The sequence below is a fragment of the Grammomys surdaster genome, unplaced genomic scaffold (genome assembly GCF_004785775.1).
Source record: "Grammomys surdaster isolate TR1022 unplaced genomic scaffold, NIH_TR_1.0 206, whole genome shotgun sequence".
Taxonomy (NCBI): Eukaryota; Metazoa; Chordata; class Mammalia; order Rodentia; family Muridae; genus Grammomys; species Grammomys surdaster.
The window spans coordinates 6,896,343-6,919,815 of NW_021604651.1; the positions used below are offsets into that span (position 1 = coordinate 6,896,343).

Below are 23,473 nucleotides of genomic sequence, written 5' to 3' on the forward strand. Positions count from 1 at the left end.
GTTTTATAGAATATTCATAATAGGTCCAAAATACTTCATTAAACATTTGTGGGTAAAAATAGGTAAAGCTCTTTATAAAAGCTTTTGTTAATGAATAAAATGTATTTCACTCTAAATACAATCTGTGTTAAGCTTGTCCGTTAGAGTTTTCAGAAAACATTTTAAATAAAGTGGCCAGGCGTATCCCATTGGCGACGGAGGAGACCATTAGGAGACATTTAGGTTTGACATGAGCTCTGAGATCATTCTGCATACAACCCAAGGGCCCTGATTTTTTTTTTAAATATTTTAAACAATGTGCCTCTTTCAAATCATTAGACTTAAAGACATTTAAGGAACTGATTCGATTAGCCTGGATGATAGAAAGGCTATAACATGTGATTTATTTTTTTGAAGATAAATTACAATGCCAGCATATCAGTTAGAAAAGGTAGGCTGTCAGCATGGCTAGTGATGGAAATGGGAAGGCCATTAAGCAGGCCATCTGATGCGGAGACTCTTCCAGAACATAGGGGCTTGACGCTCCAGCTGAATGTTCAGCTATCATTTAAACAAAGGTACCTTCCTAGAGAGGAATCTTTATGTCCCATTCAGGTTCCTTTGTTGATTTAAAAAGCACACTTCTAAATAAATACTTGCATACTCTTAAAAGTGTGTAATATGCAGCCCAAACTGTTATGGCTGTATCACTTAAAGATGACCTTCACATAAAACCCAGACCTGGAAATTACAACATTGCGTTCCATGTTTCAGGTGAGGAAATATGAGGCAAGAATTTATTTTTCTCCTCTACAGCTCCAGGATATTGGCTCCACTGGGCCTAATAAATTGTTTTCACAAGGAAACAGCATTCTGTAGCTTAGGTTACCTGGTGCAGGGGGTTTCAAATGAGATGTATCCTAAACAATAAATAATTACAGATTGGGGAGGCTGGGAGGAGAAAGGGTGGGAAAAATATGTTGTAACCAAATCAGGGGCAAAGACCAAAACTTAGAAATAGGAAGACCATTTCCAAAATTATTCAATCTATGAGAGGAAACGAAACAATGACAAAACAAGATAATAAAGACAAAGGAGAAAAGAAAGAAAACATTGAGAGACATGGAGTCTTTAACATGGAAGAACATAAGTCCTGGGGGCCTACAAAACGTAGACTAAAGATGTATTATGGCTACAATATTCTGTTCCCTGGTAAATTTTTTTCCCACCTTGAAGTGAAGCTGTTGGTCAAAAGGTGGCTGTAATCTTGAGTTTAAGATGTCAAGGGTTTTCCCATCTTAATACACGAAGGAAAGCATTTGTACAAATGCTTGAATGTAAGCATGCGTAGTAAAAGATGGGACAAGTAACAAACCTTACAGAGAAAATGTGCTCTCTACTCAGTGAAGGTAAGGAAATTTCGTCCACTGGCGGAAGTGGACAGCTACAGCACTTTCCCTCAGATCAGCCGATATGAATGTTTTAGCTCCAGAGCCTCCTGTTTAGGGACAGAGGAAGGCAGATGGGAGACAGAAGACTCGGGTCCTGTGCTGACCACTTCAGTATCTAATAACAAGTGTTAAGGGAGAGGGGCCACGGGGGGATGGTTCAAACCAGCTGTGACTGAGCATGACTCGGAGACGGCCAGAGATGCTAGGCCAAGACACACTCCCTTACCTTCCAAGATAGGACTCGATTTGGCTGCACCAAATGTTGATAAATCCCATGAGCCATGCATACTGACTGGTCTTTCAAATTGCAGGTAGTAAATAAGAGATGGAAGAGATGGGTCAAAAGTGCAAACTTCGGTTTATGCTTTTAGACAATCCTTCCAGACCATTTTCAGCCATCCAGACCAACGCATGTTTCCTCTTTTTCTTTCTTCCTCAAAGACCTCTAATGGCTTTTCAGTACTTCCATCATTAAGTTCCCCAGAAGCATTAAGGTTTCCACAACCTGGAGTTAACTGTCTTACCAGCCCTGTTTGCTGCTCCTCCAGTGCCATCTGATGCTCCCTGGAACATTGTCAAACAGCTCTGTTCAGGTGCCTTTGCTGCCTCTGCACAGTGTTCCTACCTCTACCAGTGGAGTTTCACTTCTCTAGCTCCCAGCAGGGCAAAGGTCAGCTTCCCTAGATACTCAGCCTCCGCTTAGGAGGAGCACCAAGGTCTTGTCCTTTTCCACTTTTGAGAATTGTCCCTCTCATAGTCAGTGATCTACAGATCTATAGGAAAGGTGGTGAGCTTACCAGGGAGCAAGGCTCTTCAGCTAGTTTTAAAGTGACCTCCAGCACTGTGCCCTGCTTGGAAGATGGGGAAAATACCTTTGAACAAAACAAACAAATGAACAAAACAAAACAAAAACACCCCAAAAAACAACTACAACAATAAACCAAAACAAAGAACAGCAACAAAAACTATCTATTTGCTGGGGCTTTTGCTCTTCTACAAATCCTGAGATCCCCCCACTCCCCAGCCACACTCTCTCTCCCTCTCTCTGTCCCCCGCTCCTGTAAGGGTGGACGAACTTGAACTTCTAATCCTCTTGCTCCACCTCCCCAAGTGGGATGCTGGGATTTACAGGCATGCATCACTACCCCAGTTCGATGTGGTGCTGGCAACTGAACCCAGCATTCTAGGCAAACTCTCTACCTACAGAGCTACCTCCCCACCAATCTTCTTACTCTTTCTCAGTCTTCTATAGCTTAAATAAAAGCAATTCTCAGTAGTATATTCGGTATTAAGACATACTCTTTGGCCATAAATGTTCCCTGTGAACGGAAATCTCTCAACTGCCCAAATTAAGCTGTATTATTGCTCTACAACACAGTCCACTCGGGTCACTTTAGGCAGAAACTCTTGAGTTCTCGGAGCCTGGAACTTGTCTCACAAACTCAAGACAACAGCATGCTGTCTGCATAGAATCTAAGCACTAATCAATCCCGAGGGATGATTAATGAACACATCTAAAGTAAGTGTTATGTGGTGAACAACACGCAAAGAAATGATTGAGTCAAGGGGTTCTGAAAACGAGGAGCTCAGTCTTCCACAGAAAACCAGGAAGAATCAGTATGGATAAGGCCGTGAGGCTTTCACGGGGACGGAGGTGGAAAGCACTATAGAGAACTATCTATATGGGATCGTTGTATTAGTTCAATGATTCTCCCACGCTATGTGAAGTGAACTGTCTAGGTTCCTGCTCCCTGATCAGCACTCATCTTAACTATAAGGCTGCTTGTAGGACGAGAAGGGATGGAGATGGAAGCTCAACCCGGAGGTCCGACAGGATGCCCAGAAGTGCAACAGAAAATCCCAAGCGTTTCTGGATGTGGTTGGGACGAGGAAAGGGCTGGACAGAGAACATCAAGACCGGGACTATCCAGACAACCCAAGGCAGATGAAGCCCACGGCCTCAGGGACAGCTAGGCCGCGGGGCCGGCAGAGGGCAGCAGTTGGGCTGAGAAGCCTGCCGGGGGCCAGCGCGGCGACGGCGGTTCCAGAAGGTTCTCCTTGGGAGTGTGGGGAGCATCTATCACCCCACCCAGCGGCCACGCGCCCTTCGCGCCACGTGGAAGGCTGGGCGAAGGCTTTCTCGGGCTGCCCGGGACCTCGGGGGAGGAGAAGAGCGAGTGGAAGGGCGCGGGGCTCGGCGTGGGCCGGGGCTCGGGCGCCTCTTCTCCGGAGTGGCCAGCGCTAAGGCTCGCGGGGCCGCCATCGGCCAGCGCGGTCCCGCCGAGGCTGCGCTCCAGCCGTCGAGGGCCCTCGGGCGCGGCCGCGGGAGCGTGGGCCGCGGACTTGACCGTGCGGGCGCCGCGCGCGGCCGTATGCAAATATCCTCATGGGCCGGCCCCCCGCGCCTGTGGGCCGCACGTCCAATAAGAAGCGCCCCCCGCTTGACACCTGCCTATATACAGCGAGCGCGCCCCGGCCGCGCAGCGCCCCGCGCACACCCACCCGCGGCCGCCCATGACTTCCAGCGAGATCGCCATGCCCGGCGAGGTGAAGGCCGACCCCGCCGCGCTCATGGCCTCGCTGCAGCTCCTGCCGTCGCCCACGCCCAACCTCGAGATCAAGTACACCAAGGTAAAGCCGTCCTGCGGACGCTTTCTAGAAGCTTCCTCTGGATCTCTTCAAGGCCGGGGCCCGGAGGTCCCCTGTCATCCCCCGCGCCTCCGGGGGAGACTGCGTTGCGGACTTCTGAAGTCGCGCCCGGGCTTGGGGAGCGTCTTTGGGGAACCGGTCCCAGGCCAGAAGGCAGCGCGGGGATCACCAGCGGCTGCGGACGGTGGTGACGACCTCGGAACTGCCTGGGGAGGTGGGATTTCCCAGAGCAGACCTGGGTCCGGTCCTGGGGTCCCCTAGATGTCCTTAGGGCAGAACGAGGCTTAGTTCTGGGGTCCCTTAGATCTCAGAGCAGACTGGAGTCCGGTTCTGCGATTCCTCCAAGTTTTATCAGAGCAAATAGAGTTCGGCTCTAGGGTCCCCCGGGTCTCCTCAGAGCAGTCCGGACTCGGCTTGCAGGGGTGTTCCCCTGGGTTTCCTCAGAGCACACCGGGGTGCAGTTCTCTTGGTCCCTCGGTCTCAGAGCAGAGCGGGGTTCGGGTGGCGTTGCAGTCTGGTGTCGCCCCGCGGTCCCTCGGGTATGGGGCCGCGCGACCGCGCGGGGTTAGCTTCCCTCAGAGCGGAGTCGCTGAAGGGTTGTCAGGACCGGAGTCCAACAGACTTCGTGGGGACCTGGACCTGGCCAAGAGGCAATAGGTCTATGCCAGGATTTCGTCGGGATTTTATAGGCAATGGACATTTTAGAAAAAGGGAAAACAACTTAATTCGCACAAATTAGTGAGCTCACTTTAGTACTGATAAACCTAATGATTTTTTTCCTAACGAATTCTGACATCTTAGTTTGTCAAGCACGAATTATTGTTGTTAAACTGCATTAAAAAGCAGTACACGCCTGCTGCCCCATGTAAATTGATCCTCCACCACTACCGTTCTCGAAAGAAAAAAAAAATCCATGAGAGGAATTTGTGAAATACATACACAAAGGGATTGAATGTTACAGCAAAGAGGCGAGTGTAGCCTTTAAAGCCACACTTCTTGAGAGTTCATTTTAGAATTCGCTTATTTGATTTTCATTCCTACCACAAACTTTTGCCAGTTAAATGCGGCGCACGCACACTATACAGCTGGTAAGTATTCCATCACGGGCATTAGATGATACGCGGCAAGTAGAGAAGTTAAGTTGTTCGCATCTGACAACTGTTTTGGTTGAAAAAGAAATGCAAAAACATTGTTTCTGAATTGCATTGAGTTTCAGAATAAGGATCAGTAGGATTCGTATTTTTGAATGTGGGTTTAATGTACCTGTTAGCTTTTAGATGGTGTGACAAATTTTTGAAAGCCATTTTAATGAGAGGTCGTTAATGGTTATAGCCCTTTAGGCATTGTTTGCATAACAATAGTGCCAGTGTGTGGCACATCTCCGGGTTTAGGAACAAGCCAGGGAAGCATGCACATAAAAGTTTTGTTTTATGAGGGTCCCTAACCTCTTCAGATGCGCTTTAGAGATCTTAAGAGGCAAGATCCACAAGTGATTCCAGAGGGTTTGTTTTACACTTACTTTTGATCAGATTATCCTAACAGCCCCTGAAAGTCTGCAGTAGATATCTTTTTTCAGAATTTCATTTGGAAGCTCCTCCAATTCTCCTTTTCTCTAGCCACCCCCCTCTTCTCTCTCTTGTTCTACCCCAGTAGGAAAGACAACTGATTTATAGCTAATTGGAGCCTTTAATGTTGGAGTCTTTTTAGCTCCGTGAAGACTTTTATCCAGTATCCACTTTCCCACTTATTACCAAGAAAAACAATCAGAAATGAAATAATGGATTGTAACTTGATTCTTTAATTTGTGGGGAGGAGGCGCCTTATTTTTTGTCTTGACAAACAACCCTTGTAAATGGTAGAGTAACACTCATCTACAGAGGAGCTCTTTCACAAAAACTTGTAAAATCAGGTATCTGTGAACACTCTCAGCTTCTGTGCTCAGCTCTTCAGTGAGACTTGTACACTTTTTAAGACAGGATAATGAACAATCAGTTCTAGTTCATTTTATTTTAACAGAAAAAACAGTGACTTTTGGTAGCCTAAGGTGTTTTTTTCTTTCCTCTTCAAAAGAAAGAGTTGGGAGGTCTTTTAAAAATTCATTCGTGATCAAAAGTGAGGGGAAATATATTAGCAATTTCAAACAGCACAATGAACAAGGTAGCTGAGCAATCCTTTAGTGTTATCGTATTTGTTAGGAAAAATTTAAAAACAACAATTCCTTGGGAATCTGTTGGAAAAAAAAAGGAAACAAAACATTTGCATCAAATAAAGGTACTATGCAGCAAATAAATTTATAATTAATTTTGTCTTGTTAAACATATTCCTATTGAATGATACTATAATATGATTTTTCTATATGACTTGACAAGAATATAAAATAGTTACCAACACAACTGGTCAGATTATGAGAATTTAAAGAAATGTGTTCTTAGAATATTTTGCATTTGTGATGCTGCATTTATCTGCCATTTTCTCCTTTTACTTCTTCCAAAAGGACTTTGCTCTTTTAAAATAAAGGAAATGGGGGGAAATAGTCAATGTTAATGCCAATGTCTGTCAAAGGTTCTGTAAAAAATGCTATGAAAGCAAAGTTCAATCTGGAAGCATCCTGAAAGTGTGTAAGTGTGGCTTTACATTGGCTTTTAAGCAATTGCATTCCATTAAAAATAAAATAAGCCTGCTGCTTGCTCCAAGTTCTAGTATCCAGTTTAGACTAAGGATAAATGACAGTAATGTCTTTGGAATGTGTCTATTTTCTTTTTCTCCTCATACAGGAACCCAGACCCCAAATTTCTTAAATGATTCTTGCTAGGAAATGGGAGTTTTGTTTGTTTCAAGACTTATAGTCAAGAAAGAAGAATACTGTTATAAAGAAAGCATGGGGCACCCATGTGGAGCTGAGAACGTATGCTCCTTTGTGTTCTTTGAAGACTGCTTAATAGCTGATCTGATTGCGCATAGCTATGCATTTCTCAATTAGTTTTTCTTAGTTATTTCTGTTTCATCTGCTTGGTTTTTGTATTGCAGGCCGTGTTCTGGGAGCATACATGTTGTAAAACTAAGGCTTAGCATTCTCCTAAGAACTGCCCCTGACTTCTGGGAGGGGTGGGGGTCTCTCTTCCTCTCAGGATCTCCCTTCTTTCTCTCTCCCTTTTGCAGATTTCCAGGTCTTTAAAAAGTTTCTTTATTTCACTTTTCTGCTTTTTCTGTTGGCTCCATCTTTCCTTCTGGCTCTACTGGTTCACTCTTGGAGTGAGCAACTGAAAAATAATGTCCATAGCTGGCAACATACAGGGTTCTGTGTTCTCCCAGCATTTGATGCTATGGAGAGGTGTAAGGGTCCACAAAGAAGTCATTTGTTGAACACTGTGTGCTACACCTATAAGAGAAAAGACAAAAGGCAGCTCACTGGGAAAAATCAGAACAAATGTATATCTGGGTATCTATTGTTTATTCTTTTATTTGTTCACTTAATAGCCTTTAAGTAAGTGCACTCTGTTTTCCAGGGTCAATTTCAACTCAGTTCAAAGGGTTTTTGAGGGACCATGTTCTTAACAATAGTGTAAATTGGATTTCTGAACATCTGCCTTCTAGGAACTTAAAGTCTTATTAGGAAGATTGAGTGCCAAAATTTTCTTGTCAACATATCTGTAGATCAGTTGATCAATGTGATGAGAATGTTTGCAATGTCTCTTGCATTTTTATAGGGCCAATTGCTTTACTTAGCACTTTCACACGTGCACACGTTTTAATTCTACAAAATCCTTTGAAAGAGAATAAAAATAGAAATGATTGACAAAGGAGAACTTGGCCCTGAATTTTGAAAAAAAGATAGAGTATTCGTGTCATACTCTTTACTTTTCTTATTGACATTTTTTTTTTACTGTAGAAAACTTAAATCTTCACTTTTTTGTGTTACTTCTAAAAGAATCAGAATATGAAATGGTTCTACTCCACTTAAAAGAGTCACCTCTATAATTTTTCCTCAAAATACATTTACTTTTAAGTGTATTTAGGTATTCCTGAGTATATGCATGCGTACTACATGTAGACACGTGTCCAAGGAGCCCAGGGAAGGGTGTCAGATCCTCTGAAGCTGGAGGGTGTGAGCCACTTGATGTGAGTGCTGGCAACCAAACCCAGGTCCTCTGCAAGAATAGCAAGTGCTTTCCACTACTCGAGCACCACCACCTTTCCAGCACCACCTTTACAATTCTTGATTCATTGACTTTAATTTGCTGTTTGTTATTCTTGCTGTTGATCTTGGTCACGGTCCTTACCTTCTGCCTTTTGGATCTTACCATTATGGATCTCATTCTAAACTTTCATTCCAAATCTTACTCATGGTTGTTTTGCTAATAAATTATTCATCTAGCTGCCTGTATATAGAGGATTTTAGCGCTCTCTCTCTCTCTCTCCCCCTCCCCTCCTCTCCCCTCCCCTCTCTCTCTCTCCCTTTCAGAGTCTGGGAAGATGGCTCAGTTGGTAAAGTACTTGGCCTGCAAGGATGAGGGCCTGATATCTTCTCCTCACCACGCATGTAAAAAGCTGGGTGAGACAGCCCATGCCCATAGCTGCACTATGGAGACAGGAAACTCCCTGGTGTTTGCTAGCCTACTAGTCTGGCTGGCTGGCTGAAATGGTGAGCTCCAGGCTCAGTGAGAGGCTTTGTCTTAAACAACAACAACAACAACAACAACAACAACAACAACAAAACAAACAAAAAAACCTAAGGTAAAAAGTAGTCAAGCAGGATATCTGACATTGGCTTATGACCTCCACATCCCCTCCACACCCACACACACATAGTAAAATACTTTTTAAAAGTAAATATTCAGCCTTTTGATGTTTGTATCATCTCTTTTTAACAAAGAATAGCTAAATAATGTCATTATGGAACTTGGCTTAGATAATTCTCCTGAGGCCCTGACTTTCTACTTCAGAGACTGGGGTTATCACATGACCCATCATTTACTGAGACACTTCTATTTCAGTGAAGAATTAGAAGCCTGCTCTGTGAGGTCTGACTTCAATCTAGTCAACCTTAACCAGACATGTCTACTTGGTTTTCTCTCTTTTCTATTAGTGAATATCAATGGTCCAACCATGACCAAGCCAATAAGTATTTCAAGTCCAAGTGCTGGTCTTCCTCAGTGGAATAATGAGATGCAAATATCAATGTGTGGTTCTGTGTCTTTTGTTGTTATTGTTTGTTTTTGTCACTTTACTAACAGTTTACTGTGGTCAACAGACTCTACACAGCCCACCTGGTTTTATAAATATAGTTTTATTGTAACACAGCCCTGCATGTTCAGTAACATATTGTCTATGGCTTCATTGGGACTTGCAATATCAGAGTTGAGTCCTTGTAGCAGAGACCATATGGCCTACATTTTGAGAAAGGTTTACAAGCCCTTGACATGGAAAAAAGAATGGGTTTGAGCTAAAATAGGCCTTTGATTAAATCCTGGTCAAGCATGTACTTCTTGACTACTTGGACAGTTAACATATATTCAACACATGTTGTCAGGTCTTAGAAAGGAAGTAGACAAGAGTACGTATGGTTGTCTTCTCTCAAGGAGTTTCTTTACTGAGTTTCAATTTCTACATTGATCAAAATTGGAATAGTACTACCTGCTTCTCAAGGATCTCATGAGTACTAAACAAGAATTTATTTATATAGACAATCTGCTAATGCTAATTTTGTTTTGCAGGCATAATGATTTCATTTGGATGATAATTATTATATATGTAGTTCCAAATTGAAGGTTACCAATTTTAAGAAAGATCAGAATTGAGTTCTTATATGTGTACAATGTATTCTCACTCGGAGAGACTCCCTTGATGTTTCTTCAGCAGGTTGTTTTATTTATCAAAAAGTCACTAAATCGATTTTCCATCTAGTGTTTTAATAACAAATTCTTTATCTGACTCTTGAGTCAAGATTTAAAATTAATATGTTGAGTTGGCTGAACCAAAATGCCAAGTTCTGAATACTTTTAAAATAGTTTGAACAAAGATGTAGCCAGGACTCAGAAGGTAGTTATCTTTTGTCAATGGAATAGTGTCTTTGATTTATGTAATTTGAAATTGAAAAAAGCTTTCACTGGCTTTGACTACCTAAGATAATGCCTAACTTTGGGAATGGAGGACAGTCATCTCCCAGAAAGTGAAATATCTCCAGTAACTAATTGACAGCCTTCCTGGCCTCTTCTTAATTTCTTTATTTATGATGACAAGTCATTTGAGATCCTTCATTTCCTCTCAAGCACAAATCTAATGTCAATAGAGTGGGTTATCACTATGCCATTTTGACTAATTTTTAGTTACCTTTCAGACACTTTCAAAACCCTACTCTATTTAACTGTTCAAATGTATTAAAGTTTCCAAATTGGGAATTTATTACTTTAATAATGATATTTATTACTTGTTCCTCTTGTTTTAATATTGAATTGTATTTCAATTGTTTTCTTTTTAAATTAACTTTTTTCCTAATAGGTGAGCTCTTTGCCACCAAAACTACTAGAATGGTAACTTTTACTAGTGTATTCACTTAAGTCTCTGTGTCATATGATTTGAAAACATTCTCAGGCTTTGGAAAGTCCTAGGGAAATAACAATTGAGTGGCTTCAGCACTCTGACTTTTGCTGGGCTCTTTTTATGCTTCCCTGGGACTCACATGAGAGTTAACTACCCTCCTTGTGGTGTGGTTAAAAATTAGAATGTCTTGGGGTAAACATTCTCATTTTTATTCTAGAAAGAAGCCTTCCTGCTCCAGCAGTTGAGCATTGGTGCCTGGAGCTTTATCTGCTCAGCGTCCTTACCCACACGCTATCTGACTTTTAGAGAAGCAAAGTAGAAGTTTCTTTATCCCTAGATCTTCTGAAAGAGACAGTTTGCTGTCAGATGAAACTATAAACATTTGTCTCTCATTTGTAAGAATTTAGGGGAATATAAATATAAAAATTCCTTCTAATATTCATTACTAAAGTTGAGAAAACATTTCAGAATGCTTAAGAGATTATATTTATATATTTAACCATAATTTTCATGTATCTAGCCTAACCCTGCCTATTTCAAGTTTGTTAATTCAAGCATTTTGCTTGAAGGTTAAACCAAGACAAAGTGCTGTAGGTCATAAATCCTTTCCTGTAAATAGAACTGCCTCCAGGAAGTAAGTCTGACAAGATACTAAGATTTTAACAAACTCACTAATAGACAAAAATAACCTAGTTTTCTCTTTTTTTAGCCACCAGGGTCCATACAGAATCTGTGGACTGGGTGTGGTGATGTAAAACTCTAGGGTAAGAAGGTGCAGTAACAAGGTATTACTAGGAAAATGAAATTGGGAAGTTCCTATGTGAGTTTATGGGACAACAGGAGGTCCTTCCAAAGGAGTAAAATCTGCAGCTCCCCAGCAAGCCCTCTGTTGGGAGGAGATTAGGAGTCAATACGAAACTTTGGTTTCATTACCTACCAAACATGAAACTGAACAATTCTGCCTCACCTGTGTTTTAAGTCTGGTATCCACTCTATCAATGTAACTTGGTAGAGAGGCCTTTCCATTATTTTTTAAATGTTAGATTCTTTATTTTAAGTGTGTGTGGCTTGAATGTTTGTCTGTGTGCCATGTCTGTGTCTGGTGCCCAAGAAGGTCAGAAGAAAGTGGTAGAATTCTCTAGAATTAGAGTTATTGATGGTCATGGCCAACATGTAGGTGATGGGAATTGAATCCAGGCCCTCACATGCTCTTAAGTGCTGAGCCATCTTTCTAGCACCAGAGAAAGCTATCTAATTGTATTGCCTAGGACCAATTTTATTTTTAACTGGAGCTGGAGCTATCCTTTTGCTACCTAAATTTGCTTGTTCATTTATCAGTTTAGCATGTATTAAGGCCTCTTTTGTACAAAACCTTGGTAGTTAATGTCTGACACAAAATGATACATAGATGTAGTCATCACTGGAAAGAACCTGAAGAGAAATGCTGCTCATCCACAGAGTGAGGATGCACACATAAGTGACTTTCATTCGTGATCACAGAGTAAAAGTGTCTCAAGTGCTGGGGGAGTCCAAAATAAGGAGACGTTTCAGGCTAGTTGATCAGATCACTGTATTGTTAGATTATCTACAAGAGGAATCAATTATACAAAAAGGTATAGATGGGAACACAAGTGTGTGTATGTGAGCATCGTAGTTCCCATCACAGATGAAGTTCTCAATCTCGGGTTGAAGCTGCCTGTCGTAGAAGATTCATGAAACACAGCTAACCTGCCTGCCATCATAGCTTGGCGACAGTGTGCTGTAGAGGAAGGCTTGCACACTCCGACAGAGCTTCCAGAGCTGCTGCTCACATCCAGATGCACCTGAGGCGGTTATGTCACATTTCCCACACTTGGGAAAAGAGCAGCATTCGAAATGTAGTTTCTACTGAGTGGATATTGATTGCTTTTAAGCATAAAATTGAAAACTCCTAAGTGAAGCCCTCATGAATTGGAGACCATCTGTAATTACCATGTTTAAAGAGTTGCACTGAGACCCTCCTACAAACTCCTACCATTCCCTGTTTTTTCTTTAGAGATATTAACCTTTATCTTACCCATACACATAGGTGAGTCCATAAACAGTGTGTTGTTGTTTTGCATGCTAAAATGTTTTGTGTAAGTGGAGCCATGTTACATATGTCTTGTGACATTTTGCTTTGCTTAGCATCATATTTTCAAGGTTCACCTGTGTTGTCAGGTATACCTACAACTTATTCATTGTCATGATTGTTTATTATTTCATATTGTGTCTATATCCTAATTTTAATTTATTCAACTATTGACATTTAAAATATTTTCAATATTTGCCATTAAGAATGATGCTGTGGTGAGCAGCCTTAAGTATGTCTCCTTATATAACTCATAAAGAGCTTCTAGAATATACACAGACCAGAGATTTGCTGGCTCATGACTGTATATGCTCTAAAGGTTCCAATGGGAATGGCAGGCTTCTGTCTAACATGATTATGTAAATTTCCATCTTTACTATTAGTCCTCCAGAGTCCCCACTGCTAGATCCTCAGCTGTACTTGAGTTCTAACACTTACCAGACTTGGCAATCTAATAAGGACGGAGTGTCGTCTTACTGTAGTCTGCTGACATCTTCTTGATTTCTTGTGACACTAAGTTTCTCATAGAGTCACTTGCCGTTTGTCTTGTCTCCTAGGTAAACCAACGATTTCTCTCTCATTTTTCTGTGTATATGTGTTAGTGTTGATTTATAGTAAGTTTTTCATTTTCAGAATTGCAGTCCTTTGTCAGATATCTAATATGCAAACATTTTCTTCTTGATTATACTCTTTGTCATCCTTTTTGTCTCATTTTCATAAAGTTTTAAATGCAAATGAAGAAATTTTGTTTCTTGACAAAGAAATATATTGTAATTTGAAGTGTTTCGCGGTGTTCTTATGTTGTTTTTATATTGGAAGTTTTGTTTTTTGTATTCATGTTATGCTATCCCTGGAATTGGTATTTGTTGACGTACGAGGGTGCATAAATGTGAAGGGCAAATGAGGCAGCTTATAGAAAGTCAGATATATTAATGGGAACATTGTTTTGCTTTGCTTTGAATTTTGTTCAATGTAATCCTGTAATAAAATTAGGAAGTCTAGATTGTATGGTCTCTAAGCATGGTCTTCTCTATTTTCGGAGAGTGTAAAAAATTGATGGATAATTTTAATAACATCTAAGTTAACTTATTTTAAAACATTGAGACAATATTTATTACAATTAACTCATGTCCTATTTAATTATTCTTATACTATCCTTGCATTACCTATAAGTGATTATATATTAAGCATTGTTAAGCTGACATTATATAAATGTCAGCTACTACTGTTCTTCATCTATAGGACTTGTTTGTTCTTTCTGTCTCTTGCTTTCTGTCTCTCTTCTGCTAGTACACACACACACACATACACACACACACACATACACACATACACACACTCACACGTCACTCACTTTTGAAAGGCTATGGTAATTAGAAAAGTCTTTAATTATAAGCTGGTTGATTGTAAGTTATGGAGAAAGGATGTTAAGGTAACAGTTTGAAAAATGATGTCTAGTCCAAAGTTCTTTTTTAAAAAATCAAAAAATGAATTCAGGGACTAAAGGGATGGTTCAGTGATCAAGAGTGCTAGCTGCTTTTCCAGAAGACATGAGTTCAATTTCTAGCACTCTCATGGTAGTTCACAACGATTTGTATCTGTAGTCCCAGGATATCTGACACTCTCTTCTGGCCCCTTTGGATACTCAGACATATATTCAGGAAAACACTCATATACATAAAATAAAAATAAGTAAAATCTCAAAAAACAAAACAGAAAACCCCAATTAAGTGTGTGTTTTATCCTACATGTGCATTCCTTAGCATCAGGTTTGAAAATAACATCATAGTACTTCCCATTTTAATACTTTAACTTATGTTTTAAAAGTCAAAGCTTGTACACTACACATTCAACTTTGTGTTTGGATTCTGTAGGCAATGATTCATGCAGTCGTGTGTGCCTACAGTTACAAAGACTGTTGTCAGAGAGATTCTCTGACTGTGACGTGGAGCCCAGCCTTTCTGGGTATAGTCTCCTATAACAGCTAACAAAGTTGTCTGCATGGTATACTTTTCCACAGTGAACTCCTATTGCCGTGTGCCCATACTACTTATTTGTATTTCTTTGAAATTGTAGAACTTTGTGTTAGAGATTATACTTCGTCTGTGTAATTCTGTTACTAAATTGCAAATTCTTATTTATCAAGGTTTATCAAAAGCATGGAGCTCTATGTGTAGCTGTGTAGATGTTTTGGAAATGTTTGCTGGATAAATGCCTACTGTATAATTTATTATTAATAGCTGCCAAATGGACACTGCTTCACATATGAGTATATTTAATCCTATGGTAATCCTATGATATGAGTATTATAGTAATATCTCCCCTTTATGAGTGAAAACATTGAACATATTTAAATTAAATACCTTTTCCTGGCTCTTACCCATAGTAGGTAAGAATGCCAGCACACTGTCCTCTTCTTTACTGTTGGTAACAGAAGAAATGCACAGAAAGAAATACAGTCTGGACATCAGCTCTACTGACTTTTAACAATGCATTCCAAACCTAGCTCTTTGACTACAAGTCCCAAATTTCCAGTTGATTAGTATTTTCTGTGGTCACTAGTAGCAACAGTTTGAGTAGTTAAAGAGAAAAGGCCAAGGAAGTGAACTGAGAGAATCTGACATACTGGGTATGAACCACCTGAGTAGGTGTGATTCTGCAGGTGACTGTAAAGACAGAGGGTGTTGGAGGATTCTCACAGGCTGAGGACTCACATGCTGCCTGAACACCTGTTTTCTTGCTTCTTTTTCATTTAAAAGGTGCTGTTTTTTGTCATGATTATGGTGAGTCCCCTGGCAATGGAAGATGTGCACAGATTCATTCCTTTTTGGAAGCTTCCCACCTTCAGCCAATTATTTTGTATAATGTTATTGTTTCTTTCCAGAAAGAGTTGAGTGGAGATGCTCACTTTGGCTGCCTATGAGGGCTTAACACCTGTCTGGTCCCGTGGTTACTACATGGGCCTGAGCATGGACACGGAACAGCGCAGTGCAGGCAGTATCCAAAGCTTTTTAATAGGGTCAGTGATAGAGGGAGGAGCTGACTGGGTGCATGACTACTTTTTCATTGGAAATGGTTCAGAACTCCTATGAAAAGAAATGCTGAGTTGTCTCCTTTTGGTGGGATCTTAGAGCCTTTACATTCCTTCATTTTCAAAGAGTAGCTCTTCCCTCTGCACATCCCCACAGCCCCACCCCTCTTCACTCTTCCATCTCTCTTTATTCTTACTTACTTGTCTTCTCTTCTGTATCTCAAAGCGTTTCTCTTGGGACAGACCTCTGATAACGGGCAGCCCTGGGTAGACTTATTTACCCGTTTTTATAAAATAGCTGGTTGTGATGGGCAATCTTTGTGGTTCTCTTTTCTAGCTGTTGGCCTAAATGGTCTTTAGGGAAACCAGAAGCAGTGAATATGGAATAGCTACATTTGAGTTCTATGTGCCCTCTTGAGAATTTAGTAATTACTTAATGGATTGAATTGATGCCATACCAGATAACATCCTGGGTTGCATTAAATTAACCTTTGCAAATGGGCATTTATTGGAGTACTCTTAAAGAACTACAAATGTTGGCAGTAATTACTCTTCCCTGTTCCTATACACTGATAGGTGTATTTGTCCTGAGTGAACATTTTCTCAGATTAGAGCCTGGGTGGTAGTTTTCACCATTTAGTGATGTGTGTCATTGTGTTCGGCACACTGAGCATAAATCCTGTCTTGTAAACAGCAGGGAGACTAATGAGGCTTGCCCACACTCGGGTGTCATTACCAGGAATTCCAGCAGAGAAAAAGAGAAGGCTTAGAAAAGAAGTGCATTGAACAGATTTGGGGACCTTTGATGATCCGCTTTAATGAGAGAGATCATTGCTTAGAATTTACTGTAGATGCCTGGACACAAATATGGACAAGAGAAATAAATGTTTTGCCCTTACTAAACATTTGCAACGTCACTAACTTGGTTTTCCAGAGGGATAGTGTGGGTGTGATTTGTATTTCTGATTGTGAGTGGCCTAAAGAGAGAGATTTGTGAGGCAGTGTGTAACCACAGGCATGCCGTTTGCTTACTTGGACCCTTGTCATTTCAGTCAACTAAATCATGCCAAGTCTCTTACAAGAAGCCTTCCAAAAGGCAGTGTTGGAGATTGATTTCCAATATAGATCTTACTACTATTAAATGACTTGGACGCTTGATGATGTTACATCAAAGAGTATAACTGTTGCTTCATGTTTACACCAATTTTCTTCCTGGACATGAATTTTCTTGCTTTGAAATTAATTACTTTTTTATTAAAAATGTTTTTCCATACAAAACATTCTTTCCCTTCCCTTAAGTCCCCTCAGATCCTCCCTGCCCACCCAGTTTCATCTTCTTTCATGTCATGGTTGCTTTGATACATTGTGTACCCCAAACATTTTGGTACATGAATGAATTCATTCATGAGCACCCACTAGAAAATAAAATTGCCTAATTTATTTGTGGAGTCACTAATTGGTAAAATGTCAACTAGGAAGTGAGTGCCAGGATGTCATTTTGAAATAACTGTCTCTTATGTGTTTCTTTTCAAGAAAACACACACATCTCAGGATAGGAAACTCCTCTACTCCCACCAACTTGTGCAGTCCCTTGAAATAGAGCCTCTCACTGAGGGTACACATATAGAGTGCACAGGAAGAACATGGGACATTTGAGGACCATGATCTGCCTCTAATGTGGGAACATTTAGTAGTTCCTCATGTAACACATATCTATTCAACTAATGAAAGAGCAAAATCATTTGATTGCATATTGAGTGTCCCAGTACATTAGGTTCCAGAAACACAGAGATACTTTATGGTACTGAATGACAAACAATTGCAAATACATCATTTTTTATTACTAAAAAAAAACAGGACAGAATGAGATGCATATTTATTTATCTACTTACATAAAGAACTAGAAGAATTGTTTTCCCTATCTTGATGATTTGAAACTCTCCACTCACCGAGACCCAGACCCCAGGGTTATGAGAACAGGAAGGGCAATACCAAACTTGTTCGCACTTAATTGTCTTTCTGGGACCAATTTTGGGATGCTTTTGTTAAGAATACTTTCCCAAAGATATAGTGGTAATTACCAAAGAGTGGTCCACAAAAACCTCTGTTAATGATTCTCCTTCTATACATGAGTGGTTTGCAAGTGCAGTAAAAGTTCATTGAGTAAGAATGAGTTTGGGATTCTCATGTTTTGTTTTTTGTTTTTTAAGCACATCAAAAGACTCATTTGCTACATTAAAAAAGAGATCTCTCTATAAAAATAGACTCTGCAGAAATCACATGTTTCACACTTGCTAGATTTACAGCTCTAAGAATTAGAGCAATGGCCACTGAGATGGTTCCTTAGGAGAGAGAGGAAAGGTTCACAGTCCCTTCTTTAAGCTGTTGCAGCAGCTTTTCTGCCGAGCTAAGTTCAAGAAAACCACAGAGGGCCCAGAAACTCTGAGGTGAGAAAACTTGTCAGAAGCGCACAGCTTTTCACACAGTCTAATAGAGACTTAGCACTTGGCAGGTCAGTGCCACTGCGATTTGTCTCTGACCTAAGAGTTCTGGAGTTCTTCACATCAAAACCACATCTTGCTGAGCTGAGATCAAACGCAGGAAGGTAAGGACCCTGTCAGTGATTTATCATGCCAGGGAGAGTGCTCAGGCCAGATGGGGCCACTGGGAGTGAAGCTGACATTCCAGCAGCTTCTCATACAGTACTATCATGTAGTTATAAGTAGTTTTTCTTCAAGAGGAATTCCTTGTCAAGTGGTATTTCTTAGAAGGACTTATTGCCAACATGGGGTTTATTTCACAATCCAGTACTACTAATAATCATTTTTAACATTTTAATCCTAAGTAGAGATTTTTTGTCCAAATAAACATTTGATAGTTTTCCTTCCCTCCTTCTCCTCCTCCTTCTCTTCTTTCCTTCTCCTTTTTTCTTCTCCTTGGAAATTACCTATTTAAAAAGAGGAAAGGCGGATGGGAAAAGAAAGGAAGAATGAATGAATTAATAAACTTTGAGATATCAAAAAATGTAAAAGTCTTTCTAAACATTAGATGGAAGTTTAAGGTAACAAGCAGAATCTATAAACTGCAACGCCTGGCATTTATTAGTTCATTATCCTTTTAAGTCAAAGATGTTTGCAATGAATCATTGTAAATAATATTACAATCTAATTCCTGAGGTAGGAGGAGGCATTTCACAGAGCCTTTGGCATATTTGTAAGAAAGACACACACACACATACACACACACACACACACACACACACATATATATATAATGGACATAATTATGTTGGGCATTATTTTATTTTCATCAAAAATTCACTAATTCCTGTCCTTAACTGTGCCAACAATATATGAAAATGATTGCTTTTTATTTATTGTCACAGGGAAATGAGAAGCCTTTCAATTATTGGTTCAAAAGACTATCTCAGCCTCAGGATGTCCAGCCCTTCTAGCACAGGGTGTTCACTCTGCAACATAAATGACAAGGAATACTCATTTGTAAACATGTACATTAATTTTTTATTCAGCCAAAGGTGCCAGTTGACTTTTTGGCCTTTAAGTTTCTTTATGATGAGAAACATTTCCATAACTGGGCTGGGCTTTCATGCTTGGAATTGGGTTTATCCTGAGAGTGAAAACTCCCGTCATTTCTAAGATGTCACTTTAGTCATACATCAGGTTTCTTCTGTCTGATGAAACTCTCCACCTCCTCTAAGAGTAAGTTTTAAATGCAATAATGAGATCACATCTGCTCTATTTTTTCACTGGGCATTCTTGAAACACATACAGTGACCCAAGAACATCTGATTTAACTTTGCCAAATAAAATGTATCTAGTTAAATTTGAATTGGGTTATTAAGTAACTCTCTGGTGTGAGTGTAACCCAGGATTTCTCATGGATTTGAAATAAATATACATGGAATGAAGTTTTACTCATTTTTCCCTTCTTAATAAATTCCCATGTTATTGGCCATCCAGTACCTTATTGAAACTGGCTACCCTAAACTGTTAGACAGAAGGCTTATGAATTTTATTTGTGAGCAGCAAATAGACATCCATTTATGTACAATTAATTGACATTAAAATGAAGGAAGATTCAAAGAATCCTTTCTAGTTATTGTACTGAACCACTGAGTGCCCTGGAAATACTTCTCTTAACCTTAGCAATACTATTGAATAGATAGGCCAACCAGATCCATTGTAAAGACAGCTTAATCTCCTAAATGAATTGCTCCAACCTTCCAATTCAAAATCATACAAACAAAAACATTGAGATAAGCTGGGTGCTTTTCAAATGGGGACCCCTGTGGCTTTGAAAATAAACACTCCAACCTCTTTCCACTCCAACACCCACACCCACCAGCCTTTCTGATGTCCTCTATTTGCAAATGAACGGTCAATCCTGAGACAGAAGACTAATTAAACCCAGGGAAGATAGGCAAAGAACATTTGTTTCCAAGCAGAAGACAAAAAGAAATCATGTTACATTGGGCTTACTGCCAGTGTTCACTGTAGGCCTCTCCCAGGCTTTTCTTCTCAAACCTATTTCCCAGGCCACTGATCAGTCCCCTTCCGGGTCAGGACTGAGGGAAACATCTTTTTTTTTTTTTTTTTTTTTTTTACCCTGCTTTCATGCTGTAATGAAGAAGGACATCCAGGATGCCTGGTTCACATGTGGGATGGCCTCTTCTATCTTTCCTGATCTCTCTCTCTCTCTCTCTCTCTCTCTCTCTCTCTCTCTCTCTCTCTGATGGTTTGGCAGTGGATCCTCAAGTAACAATGGAGAATGAAAAAATGAATGAATGAATGATCAAACACACAGAGAATATGGGTGATTAGAATACTCACAAGTTGCCTTTTAAAGACAGATTTATTTTTATGTGTACGGATTTGTTTGCCTACACGTATGAATGTATGCCGTGTGCGTGCCTGGAACCTTCAGAAGCCAGAAGGTGGGGTCGCAGCCTCTGGAACTGAAGTTACAGAGTGAAGAGTTAGCCACCATGTGGGTTCTAGAAACAGCTCAGATCCTCTGCAAGAGAAACCAGTGCTCTTAACTGTGAGCCTTCTCTTCAGCTCCTCGAATCGGTTGTTTACATCTGGAATCAAATTCAATAAAACATCTCAGTGCTCACTGGCCCAGGATTTTCTATAATCCAGTACTAAGGTATTACCCCTTGGCAGAATGTTTTCATCTTAGGTTGTGTATGAGAAAACTGAGCCCTAAAATGCTTACATGACATACCTAAGTTATGCTTTCTCGTAATTGTTAGGCATGTAGGAGTTTAACTCATTGAGGATCTGTGTGAAGCAGAGAGGGAGTGTGGGCACATGTGCATGTATGCCTCTGTGTGTGTGTGTGTGTGTGTGTGTGCTGAGAGTGGGGAGAGACAGAGACAGACAGGTGGGGGCTAGTGGGAAATTGAGATTCGATAAAAAAAAATAAAAAATAAAAACTAGGAAGGCCTCTAGGGGACCAAGTCAAGACTAAGACATGGCCTATGTCTAAAAGAACTTGGGAGAACTAGGAGGTCACAACTGATATGGAATGTCCTTTTCAGTGCTTGGAATTATGATCCAAGGGAATACGAGATCTATGCAGACCTGGCTCACAGGGTTTCAGTCAAGTCATTATGAATGACTTGATATAGCACGGAGATTTTTAAGCAGCACTGAACGAGGTCAGACATCTCTAACTCTTTCCCAGCTAATCTGGGGCTAGCTTTGTTCCCCTCAGGCTGGCCAAAATGAACTGTCCTCTGGAGAATATGACTGATGACTAATCAGACTGTCCTTTTGTTTCTTTGTTTTCCTCAGTGTTCTTTCACTTTCAGAGAGGGGAGTGGACAGACACACTTTGGGGTTAGATGACCGTCTCAGAAGCTGGGAGTCGCCTTGCTGTCTCACTTGCCAATATCCTGCTTCTTCCTCTTTGCATTGTTTCATCTTATGTCAGTACTGCATGTTGGTGTCATATATTGGACATTCAATGCTTGATTTAAAATACTTACAATCTGCTCAGAAAAAAAATTGACTTAAACTGATTTGATTTTTAATTTGTGTGTAGTTGCTTTCTTTCTGGAAAGCTTATTCTCTTTTCACAGCATAAGTGACATTTAGGTCACACATCATTTGGTCCATTATTTAGAATTTTTAGTTGATTTTGAATTAGAATTGATGAATTAAGTCATGGCAAAACAAGCTTGGTAAAACCATGCTTTTGCCAATAAAAGATCACATTTCTTGAACAAAAGTCATGCCTCCATAATACTAAAAATAGAATTTAAAGTAGAAAATGCCATCAGTCATTTAGGTAGTTTTTTCTATAGGATGCCAGAAAGACAGAGAGAAGGAGAGACAGACAGAGACAGACAGAGAGACAGACAGAGACACAGACACACACAGAGTGAGGCAGAGGCAGATATAGATATATGCATACACATACACATACACATATAGTTTTAACACTTCTTAGCCAGATGTTTTGGCATGAACAAAACATAGAATGGAAGTCCCCACTTTTGTTCCAGTCATGGGGGTGGACATTTGAAGAAGAGATTTAATCTTTACTATCAGTGATCTAAACAGCTGTGTCTTTTTATTTTGTATTTGTAGACTCTTAGCTATCCGTAAAATAAGCTGAGATACTTTGTCTAAGTTAAAAAGACTTTTGTTGCCTTTGTAATGCTCTCGAATTATTAGCTTTACAGAACACTGTACTACGTTGGCCACCAGTGCTTGGCTCTCTTGTTCATAAAACTGCAATCAAGTATAGCCATTGAAACACCACATAGACCTGCAAGTGCAGGTGACTATGCACAGCCAGTCCTCAAACAACTGTTTGGTGTATTTAACTAGAAACTGTTGAGCCTCTGTATACAAACTGATGGATCTGCCTACTAATCCACTAGCTGGTGTTCTGCACTGAGGAACCAAATGCAATTCAGTGGCAAACTAAGTAATATTTAACTTCCCAAGGCACTGCATACTGCAGTGTTTAATGCACATAATTTTAAAGCATTTACTATAAAAATAACATTACCTTCCAGTGTTGAATGAAACCTGGTAGCTGTATCAAAGGATTGATTGAGGACAGGAAATGGTTTTCACCCAAATCCTATCTATACCTACTGTTTAGAAAATTCCTTCAGATTTCCCAGTTAGAATATTATTCATGACCACCTCTGTCTATACTGTAGTCATGGCAACTGCTCTGTGAGCTGAAAAGAGTGCAAAGCCTGATTCACCCTCCAGAACTGCTTCAGAAGTGGTTAAATGATGCAGCTTGCATGGCTAACGTGCACTGTTGAGTCTTCTTCCCAGTAACTGATGAAATTAAAAACAACTTAATGCAACCATTAGGATGGTCAGGCCTGTTGATAGCTAATCTAAATGCCTTATTCTGACCATCTTTCCTTAGGAGCTTTTTTTTCCTTTTGAGCATTTATTTTCTCATGTTTGCTATTCTAGGACATAGGAGAGAGAGCAAATGAGACTCAGAAACCTTTCATGAAGGAATGTAGAGAGAGGCGAACCTTTCATTTTAAGCTGTAGGCACATACATGATCCACCTCACTAATGATACACCAGCCTTATAAGGTAGATAGATCTTTCTCCTTTTCCTATGGAAGAGGAAGCAAAGCTTAAAGAGGCAACTTGCTAACTTGCTCAGGGTTTGTGGGCAGAAGCAGACTGGTAGTTATATGGAGAC

At 40.3% G+C, this 23,473-nt stretch overlaps 1 protein-coding gene and 1 long non-coding RNA gene across 3 annotated transcripts in view; one reads left to right on the forward strand and one right to left on the reverse strand.

The window, feature by feature from the left end:
• Positions 1 to 360: 360 nt before the first annotated feature.
• Positions 361 to 3,488, reverse strand: LOC114624368. Of its 2 annotated transcripts, none has more exons than XR_003711913.1 (4): positions 3,349 to 3,488; positions 2,228 to 2,278; positions 1,955 to 1,994; positions 361 to 899 (listed from the first exon to the last, which is right to left on the reverse strand). It is a non-coding gene; the product is annotated as an uncharacterized LOC114624368 (long non-coding RNA). The 2 variants fall into 2 exon arrangements; XR_003711912.1 differs by lacking the exon at positions 3,349 to 3,488 and adding an exon at positions 3,193 to 3,343 and having other exon boundaries at positions 1,657 to 1,994.
• Positions 3,489 to 3,795: 307 nt separating this feature from the next.
• Aldh1a2 (aldehyde dehydrogenase 1 family member A2) overlaps positions 3,796 to 23,473 on the forward strand; it is a 76,709-nt gene continuing 57,031 nt past the window's right edge. Inside the window, exon 1 of the mRNA XM_028771378.1 lies at positions 3,796 to 4,061. Coding sequence (XP_028627211.1) covers positions 3,945 to 4,061 — 117 coding nt within the window. The 5' untranslated portion in view covers positions 3,796 to 3,944. The remainder of the gene's footprint in view (positions 4,062 to 23,473) is intronic.